Raw genomic sequence first — 20007 nt, 5'->3', positions numbered from 1 at the left:
AGCATTTTATGAATTTAATTCCAAAGGCAAGGGAAGTGAAGGCAAAAATAAATGAATGGGATTACATCAGACTAAGAAGTTTTTGCTCAGCAAGAGAAACTGACAACAAAATAAACAGACAGCCAACTAAATGGGAAATGATATTTTCAAACAACAGCTCAGATAAAGGCCTAATATCCAAAATATACAAAGAATTCAAACTCAACAACAAACAAACAAACAAACAAACAATCCAATAAAAAAATGGGAAGAGGACATGAACAGACACTTCTCTCAGGAAGAAATACAAATGGCCAGCAGATATATGAAAAGATGCTCATCTTCATTAGTTATTAGAGAAATACAAATCAAAACTGCCATGAGATACCACCTCACACCTGCTAGATTAGCTATTATTAACAAGACAGGTAATAGCAAATGTTGGAGAGGCTGTGGAGAAAAAGGAACCCTCATACACTGTTGGTGGGAATGTAAAATAGTACAACCATTATGGAAGAAAGTATGGTGGTTCCTCAAAAAACTGAAAATAGAACTACCTATGACCCAGCAATCCCTCTACTTGGTATATACCCCCAAAATTCAGAAACATTGATACGTAAAGATACATGCAGCCCAATGTTCATTGCAGCATTGTTCACAGTGTCCAAGACATGGAAACAACAAAAAGCCCTTCAATAGTACCTGAGGCGGAGGCCATGGAGCCATCCTCAGTGCCTGGGCCAACTTTGCTCCAATGGAGCGTTGGCTGTGGGAGGAGAAGAGAGAGATAGAGGAAAGGACAGGGAAAGGGTGCTGAAGCAGATGGGCACTTCTTCTGTGTGCACTGACCGGAAATCGAACCCAAGACTTCTACACGCTGGGCCAACGTTCTACCACTGAGCTAACCAGACAGAGCCAAACCCTTCTGTAGTTTACTTTAAAAATTCTATCTGGTAATTGAAAACTAAAGATCCTATTTTTCAAGTGAGCTTTCCCTTTTTTTTCTAATAAAAATTACATTTTCTATTGTTTTTTCCCTCAAGAATGATATTATTAAGTTGCAATGGAAATTAAAAAAAAAATTTTGTTGATTGATTGATCTTAGAGAGAGAGAGGAAGGGAGAGAGAGAAACATTCGTTTTCCACTTGTGAATGCATTCACTGGTTGATTCTTGTACATGCCCTGACCTGAGATCAAACCCTCAACCACATCAACCAACTGAGCTACCTGGCCAGGGCAAATTATTTTTTTCTTTTAAAGAATAGTGTGGTGGGAATTTAAACTTGCATTTCAAAGACACATATACTTAATGTTCCTAAATGCATATTTTTTCACTTACTTTGTACATTTGCCTGGAAAAGAACTATTGTGTTGTCTGGTCCAATTTTTATGAGAAATGCTTTAACATCCCTTGTGATTCATTTACCTCTCAGAAATAATAACACTTCTCATGCTTACAGAATATGATAATAATTATAATAATACTACACATTTATAGGGTAATTTATACCTTTCACATCTGGTATTTTTGTTGTTGTTGTTTATTTCATTGACTGTAGAGGGAGAGGAAGGGAGAGAAAGAGAAATAGAAACAGTGATTCATTCCTGAATGTTCCCTGACTGGGGATTGAGCTGGCAACCTCAATCAGTTGGACGATGCTCTGTCCAACTGAACTCTCTGGCCACGGCCCTTTCACATATAGTATTTAACTTGGACCCTAATAGCTTTTCCTTAACTTTAAAGCTAATGCAAAATGGGGATCTTTGAGTAATGATCAAAGATCAGATTTTTTGAATCAGATTCAGAGGAATTTTTTTCAGTTCTGTCACCCTATTTTCTAAATTACAGTATTTCAAAGAACGTATTGTATAAAAATGAAGGTTTTTTTCTTTTTGTTAAAAGCTAAGAGATAATTAACATTTTTCAAATATGAGAGTTTTCTTTATTTTAATAGTTAGGTCTCAGGAAAGAAGGAAACTGGAATTAATTGAGGGACTGCTATGTGCCTGACACTTAAGCTTATTTAATACATAGGCCTTGGCAAATCAGCACAGTTGGTAAGAGCATTATTCTGAAATACCAATGTTTCAGGTTTGATCCCAGTCAGGTCACTATGGGAAACAACACAGGTACCATCCTGTTTAACCCATACAACAAACCTTTGAAGTCAAACTTGTTATTTGTTTCATAGAGGAAGAAGGTCATATGGCTCTTGAGTGATGAAGCTGGGATTGGAATTTTGGCTTCTAAATTGCAATTTTCAGTACAATCTGAATTGATTCCTGGCGCACTACTTTTACTCTTTGGTCCTATTTCTTGCACTTGGTTGCAGAAGTTTTGTAAAACTCTAGTATGAATCACCTTTATATATGACAGATTAAGTTCTCAGATGAAATCCCTCAGGTTATAAGCTTATAATTTTGGATATTATGCATATAAGTGGTTTCTCCTCTGTTATTTGGATATAGACTGGAAAAACTAACAATCTTATTTTTTCTTCTTTTCCTCATTTAGCAATGGTGACCTAGATCCCTGGTCAGGAGGTGGAGTAACCAAGAACATCACAGACACGTTGGTTGCCATCACCATCCGAGAGGCGGCCCATCATCTAGATCTCCGAGCCAACAATGCCTTTGATCCCATGAGTGTGCAATTAGCCCGCTCCTTGGAAGTTAAATACATGAAGCAGTGGATCAGAGATTTCTATAGCAGTCTGAGAAAGAAGCACTGAGCCAGCAACTTTTGATCATTTTCAGTTTCTTCTTTTATGTTCATTCCACCCACATTCCCGTTCCTTTTGGTTTTCGACACATAATTACTTTCCCTTGTGTACCATAGATTTGGCAGGGCAAAGGTTGAGACAGAAAAAAGGGTGATGGTGGTATAACACAGGAGGTCCAGACCCAGAAAATGGATCTGGTGTTGTTGTTGGATCCCAGAGAAACCACAAAGAGGACCAGATGAAGCAAATACAGCCTTTATTACTTATGTACAGGGGCAGCACCAATGGGTGAAAGTTCTGCATGCTGTTGGGTTGGGTTTCCATTTAAATAGCTAAGCCCTGGGTAATTACTCAGAGGAAATGTTTTGTCTAAGTGCAAGCAAGCAGGTAAGCAGGGGGCAGGGAGAAGTCTATACTCCATTTTTTGTTGTCCCTCCTTGATGCATGTAGTCTTTATCTCATGACCCCAAGGTCAGGATTTGTGACCACGGTGCTATGTGGCTGGGGAGGGGGGTGGGTCAGTCCAGCATCAGCCCTATACTCCACCCCGATATTGCTCTCACATCTCACAGTCTACATGTGATTCTTCTACCATTACCCTTGTGGGCTGATCGTTGGTAGCACATTGCATCCAGATACCACTAATACAGTATATGCTACAAGCACAAAAAAGCAAAAGGAGAAGGTGGATCAGCAGTGTCCCATTGACTAAGCTAGGACTATTCAGTATGATTCACAGGGTGAATCTGCTGAGGCAGGCTGTCAGTGGTGAAGTGGGAATTCGGAGCATACCCAGGAAGCCCTTTGTTTCTGGATGTCTGCAAAATCACCTACCCACTGCAGAAAGGAGTTGCAGGCACCTAGACTAAGGGTGGTAAGACAAATGAGATAAAGGAACAATAAGTGGAAGGTCGTTGCCATCTGGCAGGATGTTATCTGTTATACAGTCCTGCATCAAAAAGGTTACAATCTGTGGGGCCTGGCCGGGCTTAAGGTACCAGGCCATGTTTGCTGCCCCTCATCCCATTCCCCAGCAGGAAGAAAGACAGGAGGAGTTCTGATTTGCCGTTCAGAGGCAATGTAAGTGCCACTTGATATTATTTCTGAACAAAGATTGTGACACTAGATCATAGTGGGCCATGTCCCTGAAACAGTTGACTATAACTGCAGGTATTGCTTTAACCCTGCCCCAGAGGGAGAGAAGAGAGCACCACTTGGGGCTAATCTGCACTGCCCAATTCCAAGTCAGGTTTGACAACCCAGAGGAACATTCTGAGGGGCTGGTAGGAGCATGTTCTTTTGTCCCTGTCCCAGCTTGAGGCCAGGGCTGGCACAGATCTGAATGTGAATGGGCACCACCCATGGTCGGATTAATAGTGCTAGTGGGGCTGCCCTTCCTCTCTGTGGCTGTTTCTTTAGCACCTGAACACCATCTGTCCAACCCTGGAAGGAGTGTCAGTCTGTAAGGCATTCTTCAAGAGGCCATTGTATCATTCTATGAGTCCAGCCCCTGGTGGGCTGTATGGGAGGGGAAAATGCCAGTCAATGTGGAGGGCTTCAGCCCATTCTTGTACTAAGTATGTAGTGAAATGAGAGCCCAGCTCACTCTCTGGGGCGCCAAATGAGGCACACAATTGCTTGAGCCTCCAAATGGTTGCTCTTTGGTTAGCTGTTCCACTTGGGTAGACCTGCAGAATACCAGCAGTGATAGCCACACACGTTAAGCAAATCAGGACCCCTTGCTATGTGGCAAGGGTCTAATGTAGTTCACCTGCCATCGAGTCAGTGGTATCCTACCCCAACATTTCTTTGTGCTGTTGTGGGGGAGGAGATGTGGTTGTGTCTCATTACACACCGAGCATTGCTGACAGGCAGTCCCTACTTCCACGTATCTTAGTGGGGGACCCCACGCCTTAACAGTTTCCCCATGGTCCTTTGACCCTTGTGGTATAGTTTCTGATATAGCCACTTGGCAATGTCTGCCCCTGAAGCATCTTCCTGCCTGCGAACTCTTGCCAAAGCATAAGCTTTGTTTCCTGGACTCTACGAAGGTGGGTGATCTCTTACATGGAATACAGTCACAGTCTTTTCATCGTGCATGCACCACAGGTTGGCCCACATGGCCTGACCCCAGAGGGGTTTCTGCTGTATTGTTCATCCTGCACATTCCCAGGCAGGGAGCCAAAGCGTCAGTTCTCGGTATACTGCCCAGCTGTCAGTACAGATGGTCAGTGGTTCGGGCTCCCGTGTGATGGTCCACATAGCCCCGAGTTTTGTCTTTATCCTATAACCAGATGTTCTCAGTCACAGGTTGATACACAACAGTGTGCCACCAGGGTGTGGTCCCCCAGCAGGAGCCATCTGTGTACCATGCTTCTTCAGGAATGGGTGCCTTCCCTTTGGGGACAGGTGATGGCAGCAGCATCTCCGACCAGGGCTTTGGTTTTCAACATCCTGATATGTCACCAGCCCAAGAATGCCCTGCAGTTCTTTGCTTAATGGATTAGAAAGGTGGCTTCTCTGTTAGAGATATGTACTCCACTTGGTCAGGGTGGATGTTTGTGCCACCATACTCTTGGGCTGTTGCATGGCTGGGTGCACCCAGCTGGTGATGGGGTAGGTGATGAAGATTTTGACTGGGGCCAGTCCTGTTAAGGCATCTATCACTAACAGGGCTTGGTACAGTGCACTAACTTGTTGCTCAATGGTACTATATTGGCCCTTGACCCACCACAGTTGGGACCAGAACCTTAGTGGTGTCATCACCCTGCCTTGATGTTGCCATGACCCCTAACCATACCCCTCATGTGTTACGTGAACATCTAGTTCACATGGTTGGCTCTAGTCGACTGCTCAGATCCTGGATAGTGGCTATGGCTCGCTTAGTGGCCTGAAAAGCTGCCTTGTGGTGCTCTGTCTGATCCCAGACAGCCCCTTTCTGCAGTAGTGCATTAAGGGGCCACACCAGTCAGGCCAAATGGGGAATGAAGACCCGTTGACTTAACACACTTAAAACTCCTGCAATTGCTTGTCCTGCTGTGGTCGTGGATAGGCCTGTACTTTTCAATAACTGTGGCTGGCATCACCTTTGTCTTACCTGACCAGATAACCCCCAGGGATTTGACAGATAAGCCAGGGCCTTGCATTTTACTCTCATTGACCTCCCATCCTTGCTGTCAGAGGTGCGTTAACAAAGAGGGAGCTGCTTTCTCTAGGGCATGAGAGTCAAAAGTTAGCATGACGTCATCAATGTAATAATTAAATAGCACTTCTGCTGGTTTGGACCAGGCTGACAAATCAGTTGCCATAATCCTGTAGCAGATAGTTGGGCTGTGCAGATATCCCAAGGCCCATTGTCACTCCTCCCAAATAAAAGCAAATTGGTTTTCACTAATAGCTATAGAAATAGCTACAGAAAAGACGGCATTAGCTAGGTCTCAAACAGTGATATGTCCTGAGCTGGTGACTCAATGCATCTAGCAAGTTTGTAATAATTGGGAACTGCTGCATGCAAGGGAGGCACTACCTTATTTAACTTTTTCTAGTCCACTGTCATGCACCAGGTGCCATCTAGCTTGCAGACAGGCCACATGGGGAAAATTGTAGGGACTCTGAGCTGTACAAATTATGTTTACTTTGGCCAATTCCTATGTGGTTACTTTAGTATGCTCCCCTGGCAGACAGTATTGGTGGATGTTCACCACCTGTCGAGGGAATGATAGCTGCATCTCCCTGTAAGACAGCATTCACTACCCTGCTCTAAAAAATTCCCCAGTGGTGGTTTGTAGGCCCATGCCTGCCTGTACGTCAATTCCAAGAATATACTCAGAAATGAGGGAGACATACACTCAGAAAGGATGAGGGGGGATCCACTCTATGCCAAGGGTGAGAGTAATGGATTTCACATGGATGGCGGATCTCCCATAACTGTCAATGACAGATAAAGGCCCCATGAAACATTTTGGTTGCCATATATGAGTGTACACTCAGTGCCAGTATCCATGAGGGCCAATACTTGGTGAACATTTTGTGGGTAGTTGGCTAGTTCAACATATAACCTCCAGTCCTCACTGGGTCCCTGCACTTGGGTCTCTCAGCCTGCTTTTTAGGGGAGCAGAAGGTCACTCCTTCCCCAAGGGTCATTCTGGGGGTATGCAGGTAGCAACTGGACCAGCAAGTCCTTGATGTCTGGCAATGGTGGAATGAACAGAGTAGCAGCCATGGATTGAGCCCATGCTATAGAATGTACACTTGTCTTTGGCAGGGGCTGCCACTTATGCTTTTCCATTAATTGCTGCCAAAGAGTGAGGAGGACCCGAATAAGCTGCTCATCAATCTTGGCAATGTCTACCCCCACTTTTACAAGGTCTATCGATCCCAGCGGTTCTCAACCTGTGGGTCGCGACCCCAGCGGGGTCGCCTAAAGCCATCGGAAAATACATAATGCATATCAGGTATTTACATTCTGAATCTTATGATACTTCATAAGTGGCTACTTCATAACTGTAGCAAAATTACAGTTATAAAGTAGCCACCAAAATTATTTTTTGGTTTGGGGTCACCGCAACATGAGGAACTGTATTGCGGGGTCACGGCATTAGAAAGGTTGAGAACCACTGATATATCCATAGCTGCTTGTAGGAAACCTTGATAGGATGCTCTTACCAGGGGCAGCATCTCCCTTCTCCTTTTTCTACCTCATAATCTCTACTGCTTCCAAATTGATGATTGATTGGGCTACAATCTGTGTAAGCTGCCTCACATGGGCAGAAAGAATGGGAATGAGACTGCCAAGACACTCTGAAAGGGCCATCTGCACCACTCTGTCCCTCAGGCTAGCCATAAAGTCTCCACATCTGGCCCCTGCATATTAGAGTTGTAAATAGCATGACACATATGTAACTCACAGGTAAAGTGCTGCAACTTCATGAGGGTCATCTACCACACCCCAAAAGTAAGGAAGATCCCTCCCATTAGACCATGCTGTGGGGCACCCCACCATCAACCACATCTACAGGGATGTAGTCTGCATGGCCTGGAAACTAATATCATGTATCTGCTGGCATAGGGATGGGTGAATTTTAAAAGAAGACATTCATGATAGCTCTTTCCCTGTTAGAGAAATACCATCAGCACCCATGTACCACAGACATAAAAGCCAGGTAGCTGTTCTCAGTGCCTTACTGGTGGAATTTACCCACCAGTTTAACCAGCTCAGCCTGAACATACAGCCCAGCCTGATGTGGTTGACCTATTGGATGGGGGGAGGCTGTGCCCTCCCAGCACCCTTGGTTGCTGAGACTTAATTTTCTGTACTACCGCCAGGCAGGCTGCCAAGGCACCTCTGCTTCTTCATCATCATTAACCATTATTTCACTATCACCATCAAAATCAGAGTCACTCTCAGTGATCGGATCCACCTGTTTTGAGAGACCACCACTCTGACATGGATCATAGCCAAGGGGTGGCCCTGACTGTAAGTAAAGCAGCGAGCTAAATCTGTTAACTACACACTAGACTGTTCCAGCTTTCCCCCCAAAGACTCCTTATTATCAGCTTGTATAAGCCACATGTCCATATCTAGCTTAAGTTCTTCCTCCAATCAGTTCAGTGGCTGTTTCTGTGTGATGGCACACAAGGAATCCAAGAGGGATCACACAGCACCACCAATGGCTCACCTTAAGTCTTTTCTCTTACTCAACTCCCAATGGTCCTCCATCACCTTCAGGGCATCTAGGCTAATGGGACATTCAGAGGCATCCCCTCAGTCCCTTGGCAGACCCCAACAGTCCACCAACATGGCAACATCATGCCACATGCAGTCAGCTGGCCAACCCCAGATTCCCTTTGATATTCTCCCACTTGTCACATAGCTCAGGGTCAGCTCAACTTGGGGGTCCCTTGGGATTGTGCAATCTGGCTGGCTACACCAAATATAATGTATGAAATCCAGACCTGGAAAATGGATCTGGTATTATAAGATCCCAAACAAACTACATGGAGGACTAGATGGGGTAAACAGCCTTTATTACTTATACAGAGGGGCAGCACCAGAAGGTGAAGTTCTGCACCTCACTGGGCGGGGTTGCTATTTAAATAGCTAAGCCCTAGGCAGTTACTCAAGGGAAACATTTTGTCTTAAGTGCAAGTAAGCAGGTAAGCAGGGGGTGGGGAGAAGGGTATGCACCATTCTGAATTGTCTCTCCTTGATACATATCTGGTGACTCAGTTTCATTGTTCTTAGTAAAACCTTAGTTACAATTTTACTACTCTTTATCTCATGGCCCTGAAGTCAGAATCTGTGACCAAGGTGTCATGTAGTTGGGGAGGGGGAAGGGCCATGTCCAGCATCAACCCTAAAGATGGTGACAGCAGCTAGCCCACACCCAGGTCCTTGCCGTCTTTGCACCACTTCCAGGAAGACTCTTCGTGACAGTTTCTCATCCATCAGTGGCCCTCATAACTGGAGCAGGGTCCTCACTGCCTTTCACAAGAGGGAGCATCAATTCCTTTGTTTCTCTGCGAGCAGGAATTGTTCTGGGTTTTGAGACTAAAGTCTCTTTGGCCCATTTGTCATTGCCCATCCCCACCCTCTCGATAGGAAAAGCAGAAGATAGGGAAAAGTGCTGTAAGTGCAGCTGGTAGGAAGGATGTCTGGTGCCAATCCACGGAATAGGAGTTGTTTTTTTTTTGTTTGTTTGTTTGTTTGTACTTGATATAAAAACTTTGAACTGTGCTGTGAATAAAGAATGAGGCTGGGCCTTATAACTGTGTGTTGCTTCTGAAACTCACCCCAGCTGTTGAGGATGCTGTGTGCATCGGACTCGGCTGCTTTTGGAAAGTTTTAAAATCTCTTCTACTTGGCAACTTTTCTTAGTTCTGGGATATTTGCCACTGTGGTACTGCCAATAAGAAATCTGGCCGTTTTCTGCTCCATTTCTCTGTTTCTAAGGTCAGTTGTGGTAATTTGGTTACATTTTGCCAGTTTAGGGAAATGACTCTTTTGCTTCTCCTTTTACATCAGGACAAACTTTTATATGCTGTGGTCACTGATGGTACTTCAGTAAGAAGCCTTTAAAAATTGATGAATCAACTCTTCAGAAGGTAGAATGTAGTTATACTCAGCATTAAAATTTTTAAAAATTATTTTCTGGTGGTGGTTCTGCTGTTGCTAAAGCCAGAAGTGTCAGGACACTAAGAGGCAGGTGCACGAGAACTTTTCTGTGTGCTTCTGAAAGGCAAGCTATTTCATGCAGGCAGCATATTTGACATTAATAAATGGCCAAGCCATTCCTATTTCCAAAGGGTTGGCTTCTTTCAAGCAGAATTTACACTGAAACCTTTCTTCAGAAGAGCTTTTCTAGAGTAACAAATAGGGTTGTGAAAAAACCTTTCAGGGATACAGAGAGAAACTAACGGTTTTTACTTTGTTGAAGGATTTTCTCTTGTTTCTTTTTATTTTTTCTCAAAAGTTTTTTTCTTTACCCTAACTTGAGAACATTTTCTGCTGTTTAAAAACTGTACCTTGATTTCTATCATTTTGAAGCATTATTTTCTTTAGTGCATTTAAAGTTAATTTTTGGGTGAGAGACGGAAATATTTCCCCTGGCATCCGGGAGATAACAGAGAAATCTTTGTCTAGTTTCAGAAGCCTTAAGTTCTCATTGTGATGAGTTGTCCATCAAAGCATTTGGTCACTATTTTCATTTCAACATCAGAGAAAAGTCTGCTAGGGTGCCAATTTTAGGGTCAAAACAACACTAGTTTCTAGTTTTTATTCTTTGTCAACAAAGAAGTTATGTAATGCAGGGTTTATGGGCTTAATGGAAGGTATTCTTACTATTTATTTGAGGGTACTATTGATTGTAGGATATTTTCCTTGAAATTTTTTACTTGTTTAAAATCTTTAAAATACTTTGCCACTTCACTTAATATTTATTCTTGGGATGAATTGTATTTTTGTGAAGAGAATAATTGCCAAAAATGACTTTTTCTGCAATTATAATTGGTCTTATGTACAATGCTGTTTTCTATGCACATTTCATGGCAGATGACAACCTTAATTAAAGTTAACTTAATTATAATATGATGAAATTTAAATTGAAAAAGAATTAGAGCCTGACCTGTGGTGGTGCAGTGAATAGGGCATCAATGTGGAGCGCTGAGGTCATTGGTTCAAAACCCTGAGCTTGCTTGGTCAGGGCACATATGGGAGTAGATGCTTCCTGCTCCTCCCCACTTCTTTCTCTCTCTCTCTCTCTCCTCTCCAAAATGAATAAATAAAATCTTTTTTTTTAAAAGAAAGGAATTAGAACATTAAATAAATCTCATTTAAAGCATCCCTCTAATTAATAGATGATGCTTTTGAAATACCAATGAAGAGACACAAAGAGAGTTTGGGTGGGTTTTATTTTCTGCTTTTGTTACTTTAAGTACCTAGAGTCAATGGGTAAAACTGAGGAAAATTAGGGATCTTTCTCAAGAGTTCTGTGTAGTTGAGAGATTATCCAGAGGAGCCAATGTCTAGCACATTAGAGAGAAGGCGCCTCAGACACGCAGTCCAACCCCACCCTTTGCAGGTGGCTGGCATTGCAGCGCGGGGAGAAGGAACTTGTGTGAGGCCTCACAGCTCAGTTTTGGCAGAACCGGGCTTCGAATCCAGATTTGTTGTTGTTGCTGTTTTCGTTGTATTGCTGTAGCTTAATCTTTGTTTGGATTCAAGAAACAAAACCTCATCGAACCCATTTAAGCAGAAGAGGGAATTTACTGAAACTGCAGGAAGGCTCCAGGACTTGGGTAAGGAGGAATCACGAGGAAATGGAAGGGGTCTGCGGAGTCGTTCAGTCAGGACTGCTGTTCCTCTTTCTCTCACTGTGAACAGAAGTCAGCAGTCATCCGCCTTGGGGGGAGATTTGTTCCTCAGGTGTTTATAGTTAGGCTAGCAGTCTAAAGGGGTGCATGTGCATCAGAATTACCCGAAGGGCTTGTTAGCACATTGATTGCTGAGCCCCACCCCAGGGTTTGTAATAAATAAAAGTCTTGGGGTGGATTTTGGGAAGTTGCATTTCTTACCATTTCCCAGGGGATGCTGGGGGATCACACTTTGAAAACGAGTTGAAAGAATTCTGAATGTCAGTTTCTTCAGAAAGCATGTCCCTTCAGTTCACCTTGCTCCTGGTGCCCTGCCTGATCCCATTTGAGTGTGGAAGTCCTGCCTACCACTTCTCTTCCCATTGCTGCTTCATTCTCTTCTTTGCTTGCACAGGGCCCACGATGACTTCCCAAAATGATGTTCTCAGGCCCCAGAGGCTGCATCACCATACAAGTCCACACTCTCAGGTGGTTAGGGAGGGACAAGGTCATAAATACATGGCATCAGAAATACACTATTTGGGATGAAAGGGGAGCTATTCATCCATCTCAGTATGTTCCTATCCTATAGTGTTTCTGGGGACCCAGGTGTCTGATAAAATGCAAATGATTTATGTAGTAAAAAAAACCCATAGTCAAGCAAGTTTGAAAAGAGTGGGTTAAATGAAGTTAAATAGTTGGTGTTTTTTAATCTGTAAATATGCATTGTAACTCTCCAAAATGATAATTGAGTCAAGGGAATGTTTTGTACAGCATAGGAAATAAAGTCAATAATATCATAATAACTTAGGAAATAAAGATTACTCTGGCTATTGAGTGTGCTTTGTAGGGGCAAACATGCCACATAGAAGACCACTGTTGCAGTAGTTCAGATAAGAGAACAGAGAGCTTTGGCTAGGGTGGTAGAGGTGAAAATAAGAAGGATGAATTCGAGAGAGGTTTAGTAAGGAATGTCAGTGGGATTAGGTGTTGGTTTCTATATGAGATCAAAGTTGGGCTGGTGTCAAGGATGATACTTTTGGCTTGTGTACTTGAATATATAGTGGAAGTCATACACTGGAAAGAGCACCAGACAGTGCCAGGTTTGGCAGGTAGCTTTTAAGTTTGTGAGTTTTATGCACTTTTGAAATAAACAGGTGGGGCTAGCTGTAAAGTAGGGCTGTTGGATGTACAGACTGGATCCCAGATTAGGCAGGAAAACCATGATGAATAGATAGTAATCAAAGGATGGAGTGTGAGCTGAAGGAACTGTGTTTAGGAAGCATACTTCAGGAGCTGCTACGTTACTGTACCTATTATGATACATTCTTAAGAGATCCCCAAACATCCCAATTCTCCTACAACTAGTACATATGACTCCACTGAGCCAGCCCACCACCTGATCCCTGGTACTGCCATTGCTTAAACTGGGATCTACTTCTCTGTTCTCATTTCCTATTCTCCACCTTTTGCTTTTTTAACACCCTGCAGTTCAGCCACACAAACTTCCTATCATTCTAAAACACTGCTCTTGTATGGAGAACTCCTGAGCCTTTCCTTTCACAACCCCTGTTTTCTCAGGGTGCTCCCCACTCTGCCCCCACCCCAGAACAGCTGGAACCTCTCCTCCAGCTTTCTGCTCTCAAAGTACATGTCTCCCCCTTCTTCTCCTGAGCTTTAAGGCCCATCTTTCACTGGACCTTGTTTCCTGAGTTCATTTCTTCAACCTCTGTGAAACTAAAACAGAATAAAAAATAAAAATAAAATACCACCCCTCTGTCTAAAATTCTGTTCTCAGCACTAGCCTTTAATATATTTCTACTGGCAAACTTCTGTGTGTCTTTCAAAGCCCAGATCACCTTGATTACTTCCTCTGCAAAGTCTTCCTCAGCTTTCCTAAAGGGAATGGTTTCCTTATCCTCTCACAGAACAAGGATCACAGCTAGCCTGTTGGCTAGAATGTGAACTTCATCAAGGTAGGGGTTGTCTGTCTTATTCATCTCTGCATCTCCAGGACCTTAAATGGTGCCTGACCACTTCTAATTTAGTACACATAGCCCAAATTGTAATATTTGCTAGATGTTCTTATCCTCTTTGCAGGAACACTAAGCTCTCTGATGACAGGGACGATGTCTTATTCCTTTTATTGATAGTAATGGGCATCCTGCATGGGGCCTGGGAGCCCGGTCTCAGTAGGCCCTAAGTTTATATGAACAGACACATTTCAGGATAGAAAGGCCAAGCCCTCTATCCACCTCTCTCTCTGCTCATGTTACCTCTTCTCCTGGGCTTCCCTGAATTCTGGAAAGGGGGTCTCCTAGCACTCTAAACCTCTAGAACCTGGACTTCCTGGTCTTTCCTCACTTCGACTGTGTGCCCCTGGCTCCTTCTCCCACCATCTCCCTGGCATTCTTCCTCAAGGAAGCTGTAATGCCCCCTTCCTGTTAGGTGAGAGAACTCTGGCTAGAAATAGCCATTGGAGTGAATGGATTTATCTGGAGCCACTTTTCAATGCCAGGGGTCAGAGAAGAGGCTGGTTCCAGCAGATTTGCTGCCTGATAGAGGAGGTGGAAGAATAGAAGGTTATAATAGCAGTGCTGGAAAGCAACCTTGGGATCATTTTGTTTTGTATGTGAGTTAATGTGGCTAACATTTTTAATAAGTAACAGGCCTGGAGTGTGAAAGTTACTTGCCCAAGGTCATAGAGCTAGCATGTTTATTCTTATTTCAAAACTTTTGTCACACCTGGTTCTGAAAGGATTTCTGGTGATTTAAAAATATAAATTAAACATGGCATAAGAAGAGATTTAAAATGGACAGAGATATAACATGGATCTGGGGGTGCAAACCATAAAGCAGCATTTATCAAATAAGTTTCAGAGAAAGCTAGTAAAGTCTGCTGTTAGTGGATATTACATAGAAAAGGGGTACAAGATCAAAACATTTGACATGGTGGAATTAAATGTGAACATGTATCCTTATAACAGATTCTCTCAAAACGTTGATATGCCACGTGCGTTGTAAATCAAGAATGTGACATTTTTCAAACTTATTTGCTGTGAAACCCTTTTATCAACAACATTTGAGGAGCTGGTACTCTGCCAAACAGCCACTAGGAGACGCTGCCATGGACTTTTGTATATTTTCTGAAGATAGGGACCAAGAAAATCTGGCTCTAAGCTGTCTAGTGGTCATCTGCAAAGAGGTAAGCAAAGTCTGTTAAACAATTCACACTGTGCATAAGATGAAACCAGACCAGTCAGCCTGGAGAAGCCCAGGCAGGAACTTGAAAGAGCCTCAGAAATAATGAATGAGATCTTCAACTTCTCTACACATATTGCTAAATGTCACTGTATCCATCCTTATATAATCCTTCATTACAGAGGAAAGTCAAAACACCAAAGCATAACAACTATTCTATAACAAACTAATGAAATATACTACTGGCATATAGTTGTTGATCTGGCTTAATCTAGAAATAGATTTTACCATATTGGAGGAAGACTGTCAGCCAAAAATTTGCCAGCTAACTAGCTTACTTGCTGTAGATAGTTGAACAAGGGGAAAGAATAGTATTTTATAACGTAAATGAAGCAGTTTGAAATAGATAAGCTCAGACACCTGAACTGATTGTCATCTAATGGCTCAAGAGTAATCTATTGGAACAACGGTAGCGCACCAGCTACATGGCTGCAGAACAGAGACAGAGTCCAGTGCTTTGACCACAGAGATGTTTGCATCTGTTACCAAACTACACTGTGGCTTTGAGGAAGTGGTTTGAACCAATTTTTTCTGTTTTACCAAAAACTAGTAATCAATAGTTCCAAGATATTAAACTCCAAATGAAAGTTTTTGCTCAGGTGATATATAGAGTGTATTATGACACTGCAGGTATACACTAAATACTCTCGAATAAGTGCAGTACAGTGAAGTAACCAGATGATTTGGAAAGCGGTTTCCTTCTTTCATCAGCAAAAACCATCAAATTATTCTTGTTTCAAAAATATCCCTTACAGTTGACAGAAGCCCTTTCATATGTTACCATGATGTCAGTATACTGGGTCAATCTACCTACCTTCAAAGTGGATGGATGGTACAATATAAACTAGTAAAATACCCATCTGCTTTATATTTAAGGAACTCACAGGCAGATTTCCACCATCTCTTTTGTCTCCTTTTGTGATGTCACAAAACCCTCAACTGCAGGAGTTTACTCTTCAAGTCTAAGTCTGTGGTTTCCACAGGCAGCACTTTTGTCCTGCAGGGGACATTTGGCAATGTCAGGAGACATTATTTGTCACAACTTTGGGTACGGGGGAGTTGCTGCTGGCATCTAATGAGTAGATCCCAGAGATTCTGTTAAACATCCTATGATATTAAAGACCAACTCCCACAACAAAGAATTATGTGTGGCCCTGACTGGTTAGTTCAGTGGTAGAGTGCTGGCCTGGCGTTTGAATATTCCGGGTTTGATTCCCAGATAGGGCACACAGGAGAAGCAACCATCTGCTTCTCCACCCCTCCCCCTTCCCCTTCTCTCTCTTCCACTCCTGTAGCCTTGGCTCGAATGGTTCTAGCACAGGAGTCGGGACCCTATGATGGCTGCATCTGGCTCGCAGACAAATCTTAAATAAAAAAAATATAAAACATTCTCATGTATTACAATCCATTTATTTCCTACTGTTCATGGTTGCGGGTGGCTGGAGCCAATCACAGCTGTTCTCCAGGACAACACCAAATTTTTACTGGATAATGCGTAACGTACATGGGTCGTTGTATGGCTTTCATGGAATTACATTTTAAAATATGTGGCGTTCATGGCTCTCTCAGCCAAAAGGGTTCCCAACCCCTGTTAAGCATGTTGGCCCCAGGCGCTGAGGTTGGCTCCATGCTAAAATAGCTCACCTCAGGCACTAAAATAGCTCAGTTGCCAAACAATGCAGCTGTAGCCCCAGATGGCAGAGCATCTCTCGGTAAGAGACTTGCTAGGTGGGCCTCAGTCAGGGTACATGCGAGAGCCTATCTCTCTGCCTCCCTGCCTCTCACTTAATAATAAAAAAAAAATTATGTGACCCCAAATGGTGATAGTGTGGATGTCTAACCTAAATCTCTATCATAACTTAATATCCTTTTCTCAAGTTTTACCATGCAAAAGAGACGGAAAATTGATTGCTAATTCAATTCATCTGATAGTCTTACACTCTAAAAAAAACAGTAGCACAATGTTTAGAATCAACAGTCTAAATACTGTAATACAGACACATTCTCCTTTAAAATTTAATAACTTTTATTTTGGAGACTGTTTCTTAATTGAGTCCTTGAATTTCTCTTCCCTGGACCAAATAACCTCAGGTTTGGGGGTTGTTTCTTCACTTCTCAATCAGTTATTCAAGTATTTATTGAATGGCAACTATGCAGGTACAATGTAAGGTAGTAAGAATAAAAAGGCAAATCTCAGTTGTTTTTCCAGAAGCTCAATTTTAATGAGAGAGGCTCACCATGTCAGATTAAGTGCTTTCGGCTGAGAGGTTGAGAGGCGTGCAGGATGCCATGTAAGCCTGAAAGGAGAAGTGACTCATTCATCCTAAAAGACTGAAGAAAGCTTCAAAGGAGAAGTAACATCTGAACTGAGACTTAAAGGAGGAGAGTTTGCAGGGTAGCTGGGGCTTAAAGAAAAAGGCAATAAAAGCACTATTCAATAAAAACAAATTATTAATCACCCATTATGTACCAAGAATTAGGCACCAATCATGTTACTCTGAAAAAAATCACAGACATAGATCTTATTGTTTGGGGGGGGGGGCATAAAAAGAGCTGAAGGAAACCTCCTCTCTAATGTTTATATCATACTTTATAGACCTCAGAACTCTGTGCCTGCCTTTTCTCATTTGAGCCCCTCAATAACCCTGGATGAGGGTCAAGGGAGGTAATACCTCCATTTTATAAAGCAGGACCATGAGGCCAGGAGAGGTGAAGGAACTCTTTCAGTTCAAGCCATGGCCACAGATCTACTGTATTTCTTCGTGTATAAGATGTCCCCATGTATAAGATACACCTTAATTTTGGGGCCTGAAATTTGAAAAAAATGAATTACATAAAGTTATTGAACTCAAGTTTTATTTTATTTATTCATTTTTAGAGAGGAGAGAGACAGAGAGGGAGAAAGAGGAGAGAGAGACAGAGAGAGAGAGAAGGGGGGAGGAGCTGGAAGCATCAACTCCCATATGTGCCTTGACCAGGCAAGCCCAGGGTTTCGAACTGGCAACCTCAGCATTTCCAGGTTGATGCTTTATCCCCTGCGCCACCACAGGTCAGGCTGAACTCAAGTTCTATTCATCATAAATGCATACAACTCCTCATCACTGTCAAAACTCCCTTCTATTAGTTTGTCCTCATGTGTGTCTGATGACAAATCACTGTCTTTAAGAAAGAGCGGAAAAACAAGCATGAAAAAGCAGGAAATGCAAGTAAAAAAACTACAACCACTGTATAAGATGCACCGAGTTTTAAGACCCCATTTTTTTTTGAAAAAAAAATGTGTCTTATACTTGGGGAAATACGGTAGTTAGTGGCAGTTGTCTGATGCCAAATCCTGTGCTTTTCTACTCTTCCTTGGTTCCAAATGCAATTCTCTGTGGCAGGAGGCAAGCCCACTTCTTTCTGCCCCTTCTTGCCTGCTGTCTTCATCTCTGTCTTCTGTTTTCTACTGGCCCCAATGCTGAGGGAGTTGTTCAGCCTTCCCAGTTCCAGTTGCAGAGGAAATGCCTAGGAAAGGAGTGGGAATTGCTGTCCTGCCACTGGTCATTTGCAAACTCATTCCTACCTTGAATGCACAAATATTTTGAGGAGTCGGAAAAACTGTGATATGGAACAGAAAATCTCTTTTGTTTGTCTTAGTGTTAGATAATGTATGCAACCTCTCTGGGTGGTTTAAGCGGTTTAGGTACTTTCTATAAAAGGGATCTTTTAATGACAAAACTAATGTGATTATCTGAGTGAGTGTGAGAGACGCATTCAAGGCTTAGAGAAAATCTGTTAGAATAGCTGAATGTATCTGCTTAATCCTTTCTCTAAAGAGGCTGAACAATGCTCTGGGAAGCCATTGGTTCATTCTTTCTTCTAGTAAAAGTCTGTCTCCAGAGGTAGGGACTGTTTGCAGGTTTTGATACCCTTGCTTCATCTTCTCAGTTGCACAAAAGCACAGGAAAAGGCTGGAGGAGCCCAAAGTGCTGGCAGAAACCAACATCATCTCTGAATGCTGCGCGTGAAACATAACGGCGCACACATGCTTTCTCCACAGAGCGTGGAGAGCAGGGCTGCGGTCACCGGTGGGAATGACATCTCGGAGAAGGGCCAGTGTCCAGTGCTTGGTTGCATTGGGTGCTGGGTGAGGGATCAACTGTGGAAGCTTAAATTCTTACACCTGAGCTTTAAGAGTGGCTTAGCTACTCCTCTCTGGGGATGGGATTGGGAGGGGGGCAAAAGCATAAGAGGTGAGAAAAGTGATACTGACTTGGGTTCTGCAACTTGCTCTGTGACTTTGGGCCAAAATGAAATCCCTCTGTCTGTCCCCTCATTTGTGAACTCGGGATAATAATACCTGCCACACAAATTCACTATGAAACCAAAGTGAAAATGTGGACATGAATGTGAAACTGTCACAGCCAATCTAGGACATCTGATAACATGTTGTACAGTTTTTATTCTATCTAACTTTATTTAAAGTATTTTTAATTTTAGTTCTTTTGAAAATACTCTTGTTTTATAAATGTATAATTCAATTTCACTCAACAAAACACTTGTTGGCTGTTTACTATGTGCAGAGCATCATGCACAGTTTGGGGATATAGGTAAGAATAAGCCTCTGAATTTTAAGAAGGTCATTATTCTGTAGTCCCCCACAGGCATGTAAAATTCAGTTTGATGAATGTGTATTGGAAGTGATTAATTCTAACTTGAAGTCACTAATAATAATGGTTAAAACTTACACAGTGCTTGTTACCTGCCAGGAGCTGAGCCAAATTCTTTACTTGCCTTACCTCATTCAGCCCTTGTAGCCCTGTATATGGGGTGGGAGCTATCATGCCCAATGAACAGGTGAGGACACTGGGGCTCGGTGTGATCAATTACATCACTTCTCCACAGAACCACAGCTGGTAGCGGCAGGCTCGATTGGAGTCTCAGGTCTGTCTGACTTATAGTCATTGTGTTGTGCTGCATCTCATTCAAGGAAGACTTCCCAGAGGAGCTGAGCATAGCTGGTTTTCAAGACAGAATTAAAAGTTTGCCAGGTGTACGGAGGAGAAAGCATTGCAGGCAGGTGGAACAGCATAGGTAAAAGCACATTGGCTAGCAAGTGTGCAGAGAAGAGGAGCTTGAAGCAGGGTGGGCTTCCTGGTGGAGTGGGCAGCTGGAGGGGTAAGTAGGGGCTAGGTCACGACCTCTCACAATGCT

General features: G+C 42.9%; 2 protein-coding genes across 2 annotated transcripts in view; both read left to right on the top strand.

The window, feature by feature from the left end:
- LOC136395203 (lysosomal Pro-X carboxypeptidase-like) overlaps window positions 1-2859 on the top strand; it is an 89958-nt gene extending 87099 nt beyond the window's left edge. Inside the window, exon 10 of the mRNA XM_066369576.1 lies at window positions 2496-2859. Within this exon, the coding sequence (XP_066225673.1) occupies window positions 2496-2712 (217 nt within the window). The 3' untranslated portion in view covers window positions 2713-2859. The remainder of the gene's footprint in view (window positions 1-2495) is intronic.
- PRCP (prolylcarboxypeptidase) overlaps window positions 1-9278 on the top strand; it is a 275945-nt gene extending 266667 nt beyond the window's left edge. Inside the window, exon 10 of the transcript XR_010749289.1 lies at window positions 9094-9278. The gene's annotated coding sequence lies outside the window, so the exon portion shown is untranslated. The remainder of the gene's footprint in view (window positions 1-9093) is intronic.
- The last annotated feature ends 10729 nt before the right edge of the window (window positions 9279-20007 follow it).

This window comes from Saccopteryx leptura, chromosome 1 (assembly GCF_036850995.1).
Source record: "Saccopteryx leptura isolate mSacLep1 chromosome 1, mSacLep1_pri_phased_curated, whole genome shotgun sequence".
Lineage (NCBI taxonomy): Eukaryota > Metazoa > Chordata > Mammalia > Chiroptera > Emballonuridae > Saccopteryx > Saccopteryx leptura.
The sequence above is the reverse complement of the archived record's forward strand: the minus strand, read 5'-3'. Positions and strand labels throughout refer to the sequence as shown.